Source organism: Crinia signifera, chromosome 8 (genome assembly GCF_055691185.1).
Source record: "Crinia signifera chromosome 8, ASM5569118v1, whole genome shotgun sequence".
Taxonomy (NCBI): Eukaryota; Metazoa; Chordata; class Amphibia; order Anura; family Myobatrachidae; genus Crinia; species Crinia signifera.
This window is the reverse complement of record NC_139224.1, coordinates 82,720,728-82,736,814: the sequence shown is the minus strand read 5'-3', so window position 1 is coordinate 82,736,814 and position 16,087 is coordinate 82,720,728. Positions and strand designations below refer to the sequence as shown.

At 47.0% G+C, this 16,087-nt stretch overlaps 1 protein-coding gene across 2 annotated transcripts in view; it reads left to right on the top strand.

The window, feature by feature from the left end:
* Positions 1–16,087, top strand: part of ODR4 (odr-4 GPCR localization factor homolog) — a 122,582-nt gene that overhangs the window by 2,471 nt on the left and 104,024 nt on the right. For both annotated transcript variants that reach the window (XM_083156750.1, XM_083156751.1), the window contains exon 2: positions 4,453–4,562. In XM_083156750.1, coding sequence (XP_083012876.1) covers positions 4,464–4,562 — 99 coding nt within the window. In that variant the 5' untranslated portion in view covers positions 4,453–4,463. The remainder of the gene's footprint in view (positions 1–4,452; positions 4,563–16,087) is intronic.

Here is a 16,087-nt window from a genome sequence, read left to right as displayed (position 1 = left end):
GATCCGGTGCAGTGACCTCTAAAGTCCCGGCATTATGTCCCCGGAGACCTGGCCCTGAGACAGTGGAGACCCGGCCCTGCGCCTGAGGGAGACTATGATATGTGCAGGAGATGCGCCACTACTGAAGGTAATTGTGCTGAATGGGAATCTCTCTCTCTCCTCTCCACCTTTTCCCCTCTCTCTATCCTCCCCTCTTTCTGTACCTGCCGCTGTCTCTCCTTCTTTCTCTTACTGATAGTTTCTCTCTCTCCCTGTCCCCCCTCCTGTCACTCTGAGTTGTTCGCCCAGCGGCTAGCAGCCAGCACAGCAGTGGGCACTGGCATTCCCGAATTAACATATGTGACATCCAAAAAAGATATCCCTCACTACACAGCTGAAGGGGGCCACGGCTGACACAGGGAGAGGGGGACAGGGCGATAGGGCTTACACAGTGGGAGGGGGACAGGTCTGACACAGGGGGAGGGGGACAGTGCTGACACAGGGGAATGGGGACAGGGCTGACACAGGGGAATGGGGACAGGGCTGACACAGGGGAATGGGGACAGGGCTGACACAGGGGAATGGGGACAGGGCTGACACAGGGGAATGGGGACAGGGCTGACACAGGGGAATGGGGACAGGGCTGACACAGGGGAATGGGGACAGGGCTGACACAGGGGAATGGGGACAGGGCTGACACAGGGGAATGGGGACAGGGCTGACACAGGGGAATGGGGACAGGGCTGACATACGGAGGGGGGACATGTCTGACAAAGGAATGGGGACAGGGCTCTCACACGGGGAAGGAATGGCATAATGTGTAATAGTCATTAATGTGTGTGGCATAATGTGTAATGGGCATCACAGTGTGTCAATTAATCTGTATTGGGCATCACGGTGTGTGGCATAATGTGTAATGTGCATCACGGTGTGAGGCATAATGGGTAATGGGCATCATGTTGTGAGGTGTAATGAGCATCACATTGGGCCTTATTCTAGTTCACTCTTTCTGACAAAATCCTCCTTAGATGGACAAAACCATGTGCACTGCAGGTGGAGCAGATGTAACATGTGCAAAGAGAGTTAGATTTGGGTGAGTTATTTTGTTTCAGTGCAGGGTAAATACTGGCTGCTTTATTTGTACACTGCAATATAGATCTCACTTTGAAGTAAAACCCCACCCAAATCTAATTCTCTCTGCACAAGTAACATCTGCCCCACCTGCAGTGCACATGGTTTTGTCCATCTAAGAAGGAATTTGTCAGAAAGAGTGAACCAAAATAACCCCCATTGTGAGGTGCAACGTGTAATGGGCATCACGGTGTGAGGAGCAACGTGTAATGGGCATTACGATGTGGCATTTGGTATACTATGTAATTGGTGTGACGTGTAATAGGCATTACGGTGTAAATTTGGCATAATGTGTAATGGGTATTACAGTGTGTGGCTTTATGTGGAATGGGCTTTATTTGTGACAGACATTATGGTTTGTGGCATTAGGTGTAATTGGCATTACTGTGCGTGGCATTATGTGTAATGAGCATTACAATGTGTGGCATTACAGTGTAAAGTTTTGCAGCACGCCGTCGGCGTGCACTGTCCCTGTTTCTAGTATGTGTTGGGGGGGGGGGGGGGGGATGATTCATTCTGAAGTGCATAAACATAAATAAGTCACCTTCTATTTAGTTTACATTGATGCCCTGTAGGCGGTGATGGACACGCCCAGTAGGCGGTGAAGGACACGCCCAGTAGGCAGTGATGGACACACCCCTCCAATTGTGCACCCCCTAACAAAATGGGCTGCGCACGCCTATGTATGTGATGCGACCGACGCGATTTAACATTGAATGCATTGTATTCAATGTTAAATTCCTATGTAAAATCGGGTCCATTGTATGCCATTATAATGGCATACAATGCGATGGACCTGATTTTACATAGGGAAAAATGTTAAATGGCCCAATGGACCCGATTTTTGATTGTATACCCACCCTGATGGGTAATTTGTATATAAAATGCCCCCCCCCCCCCCCCCCCCATCAATAATGCCACCCCACGATGAACGCCAACCCGAAGCGTGGATAGCCCCTGACGGGCGGCGGTACGTGTCCTCCGACCTTTTCATACCCCTACTATCCACGTCGGCGTGGAGTTGATTTTATATAGTGTGGCGAGCGCAGCGAGGGGCCGCGTAATACCTGTGAAGTTATGCGCGTTCCCGCGCGGGGCTCGCTGCATTCGCCACGCTTCGGGCTCGGTAGCTCGCTGCGCTCGCCGCACTATATAAAATCAATTCCACGCCGACGTGGATAGTGGGGGTATGAAAAAGTCGGAGGACGCGTACCGCCACCCCTCGCGGGCTCGCTGCGCTCGCCACGCTTCGGGTTGGCGTTAATCGCGGGGTGGCGTTAACAATTGGGGGACATTTGACCCATCAGGGTGGGGATACAATGAAAATTGGGGTCTGGGGGGCATTTAACATTGGGGCCAATGTAAACTCGGGTCTCAGGGACCATTTTACATTGGTTCCAATGTAAAAATCGCGTTGATCGCATCGCATGCGATTTGGTTGCATGCGATGCGATCGACGCAATTTTTTAGGTCCCGATGGATACAATTTTTATTGCTGGCGCCGTGCTAGGAAACAAGTACAGATGAAAGTGGTCATATCATACGGCTGCAATGTCTAGTGCTTTTGTTATATAGCCAATCAGAGGGCCACCCAGTGTTTTAACCCCGATCGCTCATTCAATTTGATTAAAATATAAAAAAAAATGTAGAATCTGGGAGACGGTGGACATCTTGCCAGAAAGCCGCCAGCAGTGGCTGCTGTGTCTGCTGTTGCAGAGTGCTGACAGCTGCTGTAGGGAGTCAGGGGAGACTGCTGACAGCCCTGCAAAGAGTCGGGGAAGACTGCTGACAGCCCTGCAAGGAGCTGGGGAGACTGCTGTCTATATTTCATGTGTTTGTGCAACATAAATGCAAGATACATCACGATAGATCATTGAAATATTACAATATTCCAAAATACTGAATAATCCGTTATCCAAAATTCTTCTGGTCTCAAGCATTTTGGATAAGGGATACTCAAATTGTATTGAAAAATAAACATATGGGTCCCTCTGGAGGAACAACATTGAGTGGGTGAGGCTAGCCAGAGCAGAAGTGGGCGCAAATAGGTGTTGAAAACTAACAAATATTGGGGATTTTTTTGTTGACTACTGATACCAGAAAATATCCATGGCTCTGCTGGCATTTCCGGTTATCATGCCCTAGCAGACCTGCTGGGACCCATAGTTTACTTGTAAAGAGCAATATAATTGAGCTGAGTATCAATTTGTGGAACCACACATTTTTACTTGTTGCAAGTTTTTGCCATTTTAATAAGAAAAGCGTGTACATAGTTTGCAAAAATGCAGTGGGTCTATGTTGAATCCCCCTGTGTTTTGGTTGGTTGGGGCTTAGAAATCAATGGGAATCATTGTTGGTGTATAAATGACAGTCTGTAGGTTCAGACACTTATACCCTCTTTCACACTCAGTGGCGGAACTTGTGAGTGATGGGCCTAGGTGCAAAAGTACAATTTGGACCTCACAACAGTGGTACAGAGGTACAAGCTGTTAATCTAAGCAGTAGTGGGCCCTTTTGTCCTCAGGGGCCCCGGTGCAATGCACCTGCTGCATCAATGGTAGTTCCGCCTCTGTTCACACTGAAATCCCAGGTCTGTCCTGGGTCTTTGAACTGTTTTAAACCGTTAAACAGGTTTATCCCTTTCACACTGAACCCATTTCTGCTGCCTTCCGTGCTGCCGCGGCATCCTGGACGAGTTACCAGCCACCTTCTTCAGCAGTTTTTATCTGTAACCAGGTCAAATAACTTGTTACACTTTTAACGCTGCAAGTTATTCCAAAGCCAGGACCCAGGTTGTCCCAGAAACTTCCTGGGTCAGAGGATCAGCTTGAAATGGGTATAAGCAGCCGGTGATGGCCACTGAGAAACATCATAACACATGCACAGGTTTGTTTTGCAAGACTTTAATTACTGTATAAATATGTTCTTGGGCTAGGAAAATTTAAAAAAGTACCTGGAGGAAACCCTGGAAGAACATCCAAATTTAAAAGTGCCCTGGTTGGAATCCAACCCATGGACCAAGGAAACTGCCTGTCAACTGGGTACTAATAGTAGTACTTACATTGCAAATTTTGTCTTCTACCCCATAAAGCAAAATCTGTGATGCCGGTAGGATGCTTTTATGGCATGCTATTTTAGAATGGAATATGCAACAATGTTGGCAGTGGAACTCTCACCAATGAAGTACAGTAGGTCTTCCAGCAAAGGAGTACTGCAAAATAAAATGCCTTAAAAGGAATTAGAAGAGGTGCTGCATACAAAATTCCTCTGTAATAGCTGTTTATACCTCTACCTCTTATTTTGTTTTAGAAATGTGTACAATAAATATTTTTCATTTTGCAGACCTTTTAAATATGGGGAGAACTTACTATGTTGACGAAGCAGTTGAAAAGTATTTTTCTAAAATTGTTCAACAAAAGAAGACCTACGTGACTGGACTTATAATAGGACAAGTAAGTAAAACACAATTAAAAATGCTTGCCATACATTTGAGGGGATGCGGTCAAAATTCCGGCGGTCGAAATACCGACCCCGGAATCCCGAACGCCGCAATGCCGGCACTTTGTCCCTCTATGGGTGTCCATGACACCCATAGATGGAAAATAAAATAGTGTGCCGAGCGTAATGAGACACCGGGCCTGCTGTGTGGCGAGCGCAGCGAGCCCGCAAGGGGGGGGAGGATTTCGGCAGTCGGTATTCCGACCGCTGGGATTTCATACTGGTCCCCATTTGAGGGTAAATAGGCAAAGATAATTAACTACATTTTAAACAAGGAGAATACTTTAGGCACAATTTTATAAAATAATTAAAAAAAAATCTTATTTTAATAATAACAGAAAAAAAATACAAAATTACATTTAAACCAGTGAGGATAGGAGGGAGAGCACTTCTTTGTCCGTCTGCTCTCTCTTACATGCTGCCTTATGTCCTGACCATCCCTGCCATGCTCACTTCTTGCCTTCAGGTCTCCTTACCTGCACCTCATGTCACCTGTCTGTCTCCCCCTCCCTCTAGACTGTAAGCTCCTTGGAGCAGGGCCCTCATCCCTCCTGTACTCGCTGCACTCTTCTATCATTTAAATTACTGCTCTCTTACTCACCTACAATCTATACCTGCATCTATTCTCATTCACTTCCCTATATCTCAGCTATATTGTGTACTAAGAATTGTGCTGCTAATTGTTACTTGTGCTCTGTTTTAGTTCTGTTGCTGTTATGTTATGACCCTGGAAGGTAGGGACTGGAGAGAGAAAGAATTGCACTATGGATGCACACCGAAAGAGAAAAGGGTTGTTGGGGGAGGGTAATTAGCCCCCAAAAATGTTTATTTTAAAATTTAACTTTTATTCGTATTTAGGACTAAAAAGAAGAGAGGCCAACGTAGTGTGTCGATTTTTTAATATATAGAATCTCACAGGGTGATCTCCTTGTGGGACTTGTGAAATTTTAAAGAGTTTAAAAAGACTTTAGACGTACATACATGCAACATACATTAGTGACGTGCAATAGCACGAAAGAAAGAAAGGTGATATTTATAGGGATAAAAAATTCCCCTTGAGCTGGCTACAAATGATGCTGTGAATTGGTTCTGTGGTGTTTTTCTGGGTTTAATTCCCAGTCAGGGAGGTGTTTTTTATTTCAATGTCCTTTTTAGGGGTTTTAACTCCCGCTCTGAATGGACTTATGTGTGTATGATTGTCAGCACTTCATGTCATCTTTTGTGGATATTGTTGTGTGGTTACACGCACTCTTAGTTAGGTGGCTTTCGGGAGTCTAGGTATCCGCAGTTTGAATCCCAGATTTAATTTGTGAGAAAGGGATTGGGAGACCCGCACCATAAGTTTAGTGGTGATAGTTTGTATTGTTTTGTGGGTGGAAGAACAGCCTGCCAGGAGTTTTATCCAAATACAATTCCTGACCTGCTAGGGTGCAGCCCCCTGATTTAATATTGACACATTTGAAACAAAGAGAAAGAAAATAAATCAGTTTGGACGGGACGCACTCCTCACCCACAATGTCTATTTTAGACTCTTTATAAAAACATACCTACAATTAGGTGTATACTTTATTGGTGTATATTTACACATTGACCTAACCGGTCATCATTTATTTTGGAGGTTCTCAATTTTATTAATTGTATGCAACCTTTTTTATATATATGTTCCCTTTGCAAGGGATAATAAGTAGCGAAATTATTAAAAACAAAGTGAAGATATATTCAAGCTTGAATAGAAATAAGACGATTTATACACAATTAAATACTCCAATGAATACTACATTTGTGTGACAAAGAATCAAAGGAGGAATGTAAAAATCGAATCTAGACAAGAAACATAGCAGACTTGGAAATTCACTTTATTATAAAGTAAATACAGATTTGGATACATTTGCAACAAATTAAGCAAACTAAATACAGCAACAAACAGATCAAAGAGATACTTTTAAATCTTTATTAAACCCTTTCGTCTTCTATATCTTCACTTTGTTTTAATAATTTCGCTACTTATTATCCCTTGCAAAGGGAACATATATATAAAAAAGGTTGCATACAATTAATAAAATTGAGAACCTTCAAAATAAATGATGACCGGTTAGGTCAATGTGTAAATATACACCTAATTGTAGGTATGTTTTTATAAAGAGTCTAAAATAGACATTGTGGGTGAGGAGTGCGTCCCGTCCAAACTGATTTCTTTTCTTTCTCTTTGTTTCAAACAGATTTAATTTGTGCAGTCTCTATTTCTGCGTGCCACTCATGGGTTAATTGATGGCTATCTTGGCTCTCTCTCACAGAGCTACTAATCTTGCTAGGAAGGTGTTTTGGCAATTTTTATATCATACATGGACCACCTCACATTAATGTTATCCGGTACTAGGATTTAATGAATACCAGATAGTTTATTATTTACTGGTTTCCTAGTATCCCTTATTCATTGTATGCCTGGGTGGCTGTTACCATCTCGTGATGTTTTTTGGGAAAGTGCACTCTATTTGGGATGGATCCAGTTGTTTGCTCTATATCCAATATAATATTTTGGGAATTGTGTCCGTTATTTGGATATATGGCAACTGATCACACCCAATATAGTTAGTTACCCTTTTACTATATTGCTGGCTTTGATAACCAAAATTTTTATCCTTTTTTATAAGCATTAAGGTATTGCCTATATCGGGTCAGCCAGAACAGGGTTAATAAATGATGACAGGTTGTCCGGGCTTTACTAATAGATTTCAGATGATATTATAATTGAAACTAATAGTATCTAGTGCTGACAGGTTTCAAATGATATTATAGCTGACTATCCTGTGTAAGACTAAATTTCTATAATCAGCATTAAAGTATTGCTGATGTTGGTTCAGCTAAGGCAGAGTTAATAAGTAGTGCCTGACTGTCCAAATTTAGACCGGTATCAGATGGTGTTATAGCGGACTTCTCTATACAGGGCTATATATCTGTGAACACCTTCACTGATTATCCCTTTGTAGGGCTTCAAAAATCGACACACACATATCACAGCAACATTGTTTCATTATTTATACATTCTCAATATGATTGGAAACATTTGTAGCCAGCCAGAGGCTGACACGTGTTTCACAAGCTTAGTTTCCTCAGAGCCACAAGCCGAGTCTCTCCTGCGTGTCATATTTATTGATACACCTCAGCCAATCATTTGGCTTTTTGAAAGTCATGTGTTTTCTTTCTCCAATGGGCTTCTATTGTGTCTGCCCTTACTGGAGAGGCTGCTTCTGCCCTGTTTCTCGGCGTACTAGCCACGTGACCAGCGCGTGATGTAATTTTTTGGTCACGTGGTGTTCTTTCGCCAATCGCGGCTGATGTTTCCGCAACCCGGAAGTTCGGGATTCATATTAGTCACCCTGGAAGGGACTGGTTGTCACCGCGTGCGGTGCACCTCCAGGTCCCACCCACTGGAGAAACCTCTCTGGGGACCCGCCGCAGCCGCTTGCGGCTTGCATTATGGGTCCTCTGGCTCTCACCCCCGCAATACAGGGATGCATCACATGAGGTTTGACAGCCGGGGGCGACCATTGCGCGGTGGCCAACGGGGGAGCCGGGCACTGACGGCCACTACTCGCTGTGTGTGGTCAGAGCCTTACTGCGGCTGTTTCAGAGCTGGCTGTAGCCAGTCTCTGCCGCTCTGTACCTCCGCTGCCGGGAGTAACATGGAGCGTGGCAGGGAGGGGGTGTGGTTTCCACCTTCTTCCTCTTCCCTGATGTCAGCAGACAGCGCGCACTGTGAGGGAAGGGGGTGGAGTTTGTTTTTCTTCTTGCTGCTCGGCGCCATTGCAGGCACACGTTTCCAGCGGGCTCCCTCCAGATCAAGGCAGGCACTGGGCTCCAAGCTTCCTGACCTCCATAATACACGCTTTCATCACCAGCTACAGTACTGTGAGTTGTGTGGAGGAATTATCTGTGCACTAAACACAATTTGGGGTTGGCTGTGGCTCCTTTCTCCCTGTGTCCACTCAGGCCCTAGTTATTGTGTGGTGATCTGTGTACAGTGTGCCTGCGTGTGTGACTGTGGGCTGGCTATTATCAGACAGCATTGTGGCAGGAAAGGCAGCAACATCAAAATCTGCCTTTATGTTTTGCAAAAAAATTAAAGACCAATACACTCAACACATTAAATGGGTGTCCTTATGTGCAGTGATCGCGAAAACCCCCCAAAATCATGGGTCCCTGGGACCCCTCACTTACAAAAATCGGGGTCCTACTTGACCTTTTCTGGGTCCCAACAGAATAAAGCCTCCTCTCCCCTTCCCCAGCATGGCACATACAGAAGCCTCCTCCTCTCCTCCATATGGCATATACCCTGAGCCTATTATTTTTTTTTTTGGTAGGCAAACACAGATTTGGGCACCTCAAAACTGTGGGTTGGAGGGGGGGGGGTATCAATTGGCAATTTGCCCACTCACATAAAGCAAGATACACATATACTAGAAAAAGGCATAATGTTGGAATATGGACACCTGTGCTGCACCAATCAGGACTCTGCCCCTGTCCATTGTTTCTAGAACAAAATTAAAAAGTAATGACAGCAGGAACAGGAGGGATAGGGTTAGTGAAATCCCAGCAGAGTCTATAGGCTCCTCTCCTACAGGCAGCTCTGCCTGTTAAGAGTTAATTGGTGAGCTGCAGCCTCTCTGCCAGCCGTGCAGTGAGGGGAGGAGGGGACAAGTGGGCCATTAACAGCCAGCACTCAGAGCCTGGAGGAGGTGACAGTGACACACAAGAGACCAGCACCGCGAGGTAGGAGAGGAGGAGGGAAGTCTGCAGCCTGAGTCCTGATAGCAATAAATCCCCTTACATGACACAGCCAAGCAGCCTGCTAAATGGACCACGCACCCCTCTTACCTCTACTTCCTGCCCCATCCTCACTGTCACACCTCCCTGGTTCTCGTCCCCAATGCTGGTTTCAGTTCCTCGTGCTCCATCCTCACACCAGCCGCAGCTCTGTTCCCCCTGCTGCTCAGCTGTTTCTGGTGTTGGCTCCAGCCATCTGTTGTTGAGGCGCAGTGCAGGAGCCAGCTTACGCGGCTTCCGTGCACTGCTGCCTATGACTCTGCGGTGACAGGGACCCTTTCATTTTTGCACCCAGCAGATGTGTGAAGCGGGCGTAAGTCACACTGTGTCTTCTCCACGGTCGCATCACAACTGAGTGGGAAACAGATCCCTCCGCCCTTGTCACACATATTAACACTGGACTCGCTCCGCCCGAAATGGGCGGAGCGAGTCCCAAGGGACCCAGCCATTCATAAAAAATTAGTCCCTGGTGCCCAAAAGTGGGTAAAATACTCGCTATAGCGAGTATTTGCGAACCCTGATGTGAGAAGTGTTACAGTGAAGTTCAGGTCCCTGTTGTGAAACACGTGTCAGCCTCTGAGAATGTATAAATAATGAAACGGGGACAAGCGGGGGACCCCATTCGGTCTGTCCTGGCTGACTTGGCTGCAGAACTGGCAGCGTCTCGTAGGGAAAGGGAGTCCCTGCAGGTGCATATTTCTGGTCTGTTGCTGAGCCTCCATGGGCTCTGACACTAAATCAGTCTGTGAATAACTTAGCTCAGTCGGTAACTGGGTCCTCTCAGGTTTCTCAGTCAGGTCCTTCCAAGAGACCTATTACATCTGTATTGAACATAGACTCTGATTTTGAGAATGATTAATGATGACCTTGAGGAAGGAGAGTTTACTACTCCCTTGGTACAATCTGTACAGGAGGAGGAGCCTGCGGAAGAGCTTTCCCAGGGCGTAGATGGTTTGATTAGAACGGTTAAATCAACTTTAAACATTGCAGAGGATTCTGTCCCGGAACAAGTGTCCTTGGGCGGGTTCAAAGATAACCATTGTTTTTCCCTTACTCTGATGAGTTGGATAAGCCTTTGCTCACAGCTTGGAAAACTCCTGACAGGAAGTTTTCAGATTTCAAACCGTTTAAAGATGCTTTTTCTGTTTTCTCCTGATTCAAGGGGAAATGGGAAAATTCTCCCCCTCCTGATGTTTATCTAAGCGAACCACTCTGCCAGTTCCGGGCACGGTCACCTTAAAGGAGGCTTCAGACCGTAGATTAGAGTCTACTTTGAAATCTATTTACTGCTCCGCAGGTGTGCTATTGAGACCAGCTTTAGCCTCTGCGTGGGTGGCTAGGGCCATGGAAAAATTGGCTGAGGAATTGACCCTCGGTCTTCAGCAGAACAGGCCCTGGCCCTGAACTGGTTCCTTTGGCGGAATGCCTTAAGGATGCTGCCTCGTATGTAGGAGAAGCAGCAGCAGATATTTCTGAATTGGGTGCCAGGGTACTTGTGTATTTTGGCGGCGCCCATCGCATCGCATACCATAACGCATGCGATGGTATGCGATGCGACGTGATATCGTACGATAGTGCACGATGGCATACAATTTTGAAATTGTATGCCATTGTACATGGCATACAATGCCATACGATGCGATTAAACATTGTATAAGCACCCTAATGGGTGCTTACAATGTTAAATGCACCCCCACGCCACCCCCCCACTATAAACGTGAACCCGAAGCGTGGCGAGCGCAGCGAGCCCGCGAGGGGCGGCGGTACGCGTCCTACGACCTTTTCATACCCCCACTATCCACGTCGGCGTGGAGTTGAGAATAGAATAGTGTGGCGAGCGCAGCGAGCCCGAAGCGTGGCGAGCGGACGTGGATACCTGTGAAGCCCGCGAAGGGACACGTTTACCTGTGAAGGTATCCGCGTCCCCTCGCGGGGCTCGCTGCGCTCGCCAAGCTTTAGGGTGCTTATACAATTTTTGATCGTATAGGGGGTCAAAATCGCGTCGCATCACATGCCATCGGGTACATGGCATGCGATGCGATCCGTTCATCGTACGACGGACATCGGGGGCGCCGCCAAAATACACAAGTACCGGTGCCAGAACGTCAGCTTATGCGGTGTTGGCTAGACGCACAGTGTGGTTGCGGTCTTGGCAGGCGGAAACAGAAATTAAAAAAGCAGTGGAAGGACTTCTTTACACAGGAGACTTACATTTTGGTCAAGAGTTTGATAAACTCATCTCTCAAGCCATGGGAGGGAAGTCCACCTTCTTGCCGTCTTCTGCTCCTGCGCCTAAGTGTGTTTGCTGGGTTATCCTTTCGTTCTTTTCGAGGTTCCTTCTCCTACAGGGGCAGATCTCGAGGCAGAGCCGCTTCCACGGTACAGCCTTCAGTTAGAAAGCAGGAAGCCAAGCCAGAAAAATACGTGGCATGACGGTCTTCCAGCTCACTTGGGGGATCCTAAGGTGGGCGTCAGGTTAATGTCCTTTTTGGAGGCTTGGACAGACCACTGCAAAAATTCTTGGGTTCTTCAAGTTATTTCCTGAGGATACCAAATAGAATTTAATGGTCTCCCTCCTCGTTGGTTCTTTACAACAGGCCTGCCGGCAAAACGGGAGTCAAATGCGTCTCTGTGCGCCTCCATCCAAAAACTCCTAGTGTCAGGGGTCATTGTTCCGGTGCCACAGAGGGGCCTGGGCTACTACTTCAGCCTCTTTGTTGTACCAAAGCCGGATGGATCGGTCAGACCAATTTTGAACCTAAAACATAAACGAGTATGTTGTGTACAACAGGTTCAAATTGGAATCCATCAGGACTTTAATCGCAGGTTTGGAACCTAACGAATTTCTTCTTTCCTTGGACATCAAGGATGCCTACTTAGATGTCCTGATCTGGGAAGGCCACCAGAAGTTTCTCCGGTTTTCCTTCAGGGATCAACATTTTCAGTTCAAGGCCGTTCCATTTGGTCTGTGCTTGGCACCCAGGGTATTTACCATAATCATGGCTTGCATGGTTTCCGCCCTCCGCCTCCAAGGGGTAACCATCCTCCCATATTTGGACAACTTACTACTAAAAAGCCCCTTCCATATAAAAATTACAAGAAGACACCCTTCTCACATGTCAATTCCTCCTCCGTCTGGGGTGGATCATCAATTTTCAAAAATCTCAGCTTCAACCATCTCAGAGGTTAATTTTTCTGGGCCTTGTCCTGGACACGGAAGAGGAAAGGATTTTTCTACCACCGGACAAAATTGTGACCTTACAAAACGTGGTACGGCAGGTACTACAAGCACCTCAGGTTTCGGCTCATCTCTGTACCAGGTTGCTAGGCCTCTTGGTAGCTTCGTTCAAAGCTCTTCGTTTCGGGCATTTCCACACATGCTCTTTTCAGTGGATCCTCCTAGGCCAAAGGTCGGGGTCTCACCTCGACATCCGCAAGAAGGTAGTCATGTCCAGGAAGGGTATCCCTGCAGTGGTGAATCCAGACGCCCAACCTGCTCCAGGGTTTGCAGTTTCTGATCATGCACATGGACCATCCTGACCACCGACGCCAGCCTCCGCGGCTGGGGGGCAGTGATGGAGGGCCATGTGTTCCAGGGTCGATGGACTCCCCAAGAAGCGGCGCTCCCTATCAATATCTTGGAGTTGAGGGCTATTTATCTAGCTCTGTTACATGCACACAACCTTCTGGCAGGGAGGGCAGTTCCCATTCAATCAGACAATGCCACGGCGATCTCGTACATCAATCGCCAGGGTGGTACGAAGAGCCGTGCGGCAATGAAGGAAGTCGGGCCCATTCTCAATGGCAAAAGCTTACTCAGAAAACTTCTCCGCCATTTTCATCCCAGGTGTCGAGAACTGGAAAGCGGACTTTCTTAGTCGCCAGGATTATCAACCGGGGGAATGGTCCCTGCACCTGAAAGTTTTCAGCAGGTTGCTCAGAGCTGGGGGACTCCACACATAGATCTAAAGGTGTCCAGACTGCACAACAAAACTCCCTCTTTATTGCTCCAGGTCCTGGGACCCAGCAGCAGTGGCAGTGGATGCGCTGTCAATCAAATGGGAGTTCAATCTTGGTTATCTGTTTCCGCCGTTTCCTTTGATTCCAAACCGATCCGGTCCGGTTCCGTGATCCTGATTGCTCCGGATTGGCCAAGGAGGTTGTGGTTCTCCGACCTGCTGTCTCTGCTTGTGGAACCTCTGCTTGCGGTTTCCTCTCCGTCCAGATCTCCTTCTACAGGGTTCATTTGCCTACCCAAACTTACCTCGGCTTCGTTTGATGGCCTGGCTGTTGAGGCCGACCTGTTGAAATGGAGAGGTGTTCCACCGGTATTCATTCCTACCATGATGAGTGCGAGAAAAGCTGTCACTCCTCTGCATTATCAACGCATATGGAAGGCCTATGTCCATCTTGCTGTGATACCAGAGGTGCAGAATTTTCTTAAAGGAGTGTTGCGACTTCAACCGCCCTTTGTTCCTCCCACGGAACTCTGGGATCTGTTGCTGGTTCTCCAGTTTCTCCAGTCTTTAAACCTCTTGAATCAGTGGATGTGAAGTTCCTGTCATGTCAACACTGTCATGTTGTTGGCCCTGGCATCTGCATGCAGGGTATTGGAATTGGGGGACTTGTCCTGTAAATCCCCCTTCTTGATTATTCATAAGGACAGGGCTGAATTAAGGACTATTAAGGATTTTTTTACTGAAGGTGGCTACAAAGTTTTATGTTAACCAACCTATTGTGGTTCCGGCTTTCACAGAAGGCCCTGTTTCTTTGGATGTAGTTCGTGCCTTACTGATGTATGTCTCCAGGACCGAGTCTGTGCGTAAATTAGACTGCTTGTTCATTCTTTACGATGTGGAAAAGAGATGTTGGCCAGCATCCAAGCAATCGTTGGCTTTGTTTTACTATTCAAGAGGCTTATCGCCATGCCCTCCGGCAACCTCCCTCTAGTGTTTCCGCACATTCCACTAGGTCTGTTAGCACATCCTGTGCTGTTTCTAGGGGAATTTCTATTTCACCTGTGTGTAGAGCGGCCACTTGGTCGGGCTCTAATATGTTTCTTCGTTTTTACAAGTTTGACACGTTTGCCAGTTCTGCGGCTTCGTTAGGCAGGGCAGTCCTGCAGGAGTCCCTCCGCTCTCCCACCAGGGAGTAAAAGCTTTGGTATTGCCCCATCAGTCATCCAGACTGCAATGTCCCCTGCTGCACGAAGGGGAAAAGAGGAATTTGTTACTTACCGATAATTCTCTTTCTCCGAGGCAGCAGGGGACACTGCACACCCGCCCGCCCAGCGGTTGTCCTCCTGCCATTTTGCCTGTGTACATATATGTTTTGTGTGCAGATCTTGTTGTTGTTTTGCATGTTGCTATTTTCTTATCCTCCTCCTTCAACTTGTTTGCCTGTCTCTCTCCTCTCGGACACAGTTTTTCTAAGACTGGGGTCTGGGTGGGGATAGAGGGGGGGAGGAGCCAGCCATTACAACAGATTAGAAATGTCGACTCCTCAGTACACCAGCTCTATCCCCATCAGTCATCCAGACTGCAGTGTCCCCTGCTGCCTCGGAGAAAGAGAATTATCGGTAAGCACCAAATTCCTCTTTTTTACATAATGGCCCCCATACATACAGGTTGAGGAATTGGGAATATTACATTTTTAAAATAAAGAATTTCCCTGACCGGTACCAGTCGGGTCTGAGAAATCAACTTGAATGTGGACCTTAAGTTTGGGTTTGCAGCTGGTCACCAATCAGCAAGATTTTTGCAAGCCATTTGCAGACTTGATCCGGGTGGAATTTCACTTTGGGTGGTGGCTATCTGATTGCAGAGGTCCACAAATTCGCTGTCAGTGATCAGGTCTGAATCAGGCCCCAAGATGTGTTCTACAATAGTGTTCTCGCTAGGTGTATTTTGCAGGGCACAGAACCCTGCCTGCTTTTTTTTTTTTTTTTTTACTGATTACCGTGCCCTGTCCTTTTCAGAATAGTCTTCTCCACCTTGTGCCACCCTCTGCCACTCTGATAAGCTTAGAGTGGCAGAGGGGTGGGATGTGGCTGCCAGAGCTGTGCTTACAGCCGCTTTCGTTAGAGGAGGTCAGTGCGGCGGGCAGAGGGGGGGCAGCACGTGGCTGGAAGAGCTGACACGCTGCTGCTCATTTTTTTGCAATTCCAGTATTATTTTGATTATTTTGGTGAAGGCAGTTGGAAGCTATACTACATTTTCTTAGAAGGAAATGGGAGCAAGGAGCTTGTGCAGTGGTTAGAGAAGGACCATTCCTGAGTTCTTAAGAATATGCGAGATAAGTGCATGTTTGAAGATGAAGACACAGTAAATATGAAAAGGATAAAGGGTTGAAAAGTTTCAGGTAATCAGTGGGGAGAGGGGGTGGAGGAGTATTAAGGGTACTCAGTGGAGCAAAGTTGGGTGCCTGCACATGTACAGCCTGTTTGCACACCGCAGTGTGGATGGGGGGTGTGGGGCGGCGAACATGGGTTGCACCCAGCATTTCATGGAATTTCCCATGAAAACGATGGCGATTCCCATGGAAATGCATGGATGCCGGGGGCGGGCAGCTGACTTCACCGGATGTCAGCTGCCCGCCCACTTCCTGTAGACAGGCGCCACAGATCTACAATAAGTCAGCAGAGACTGACTTATAT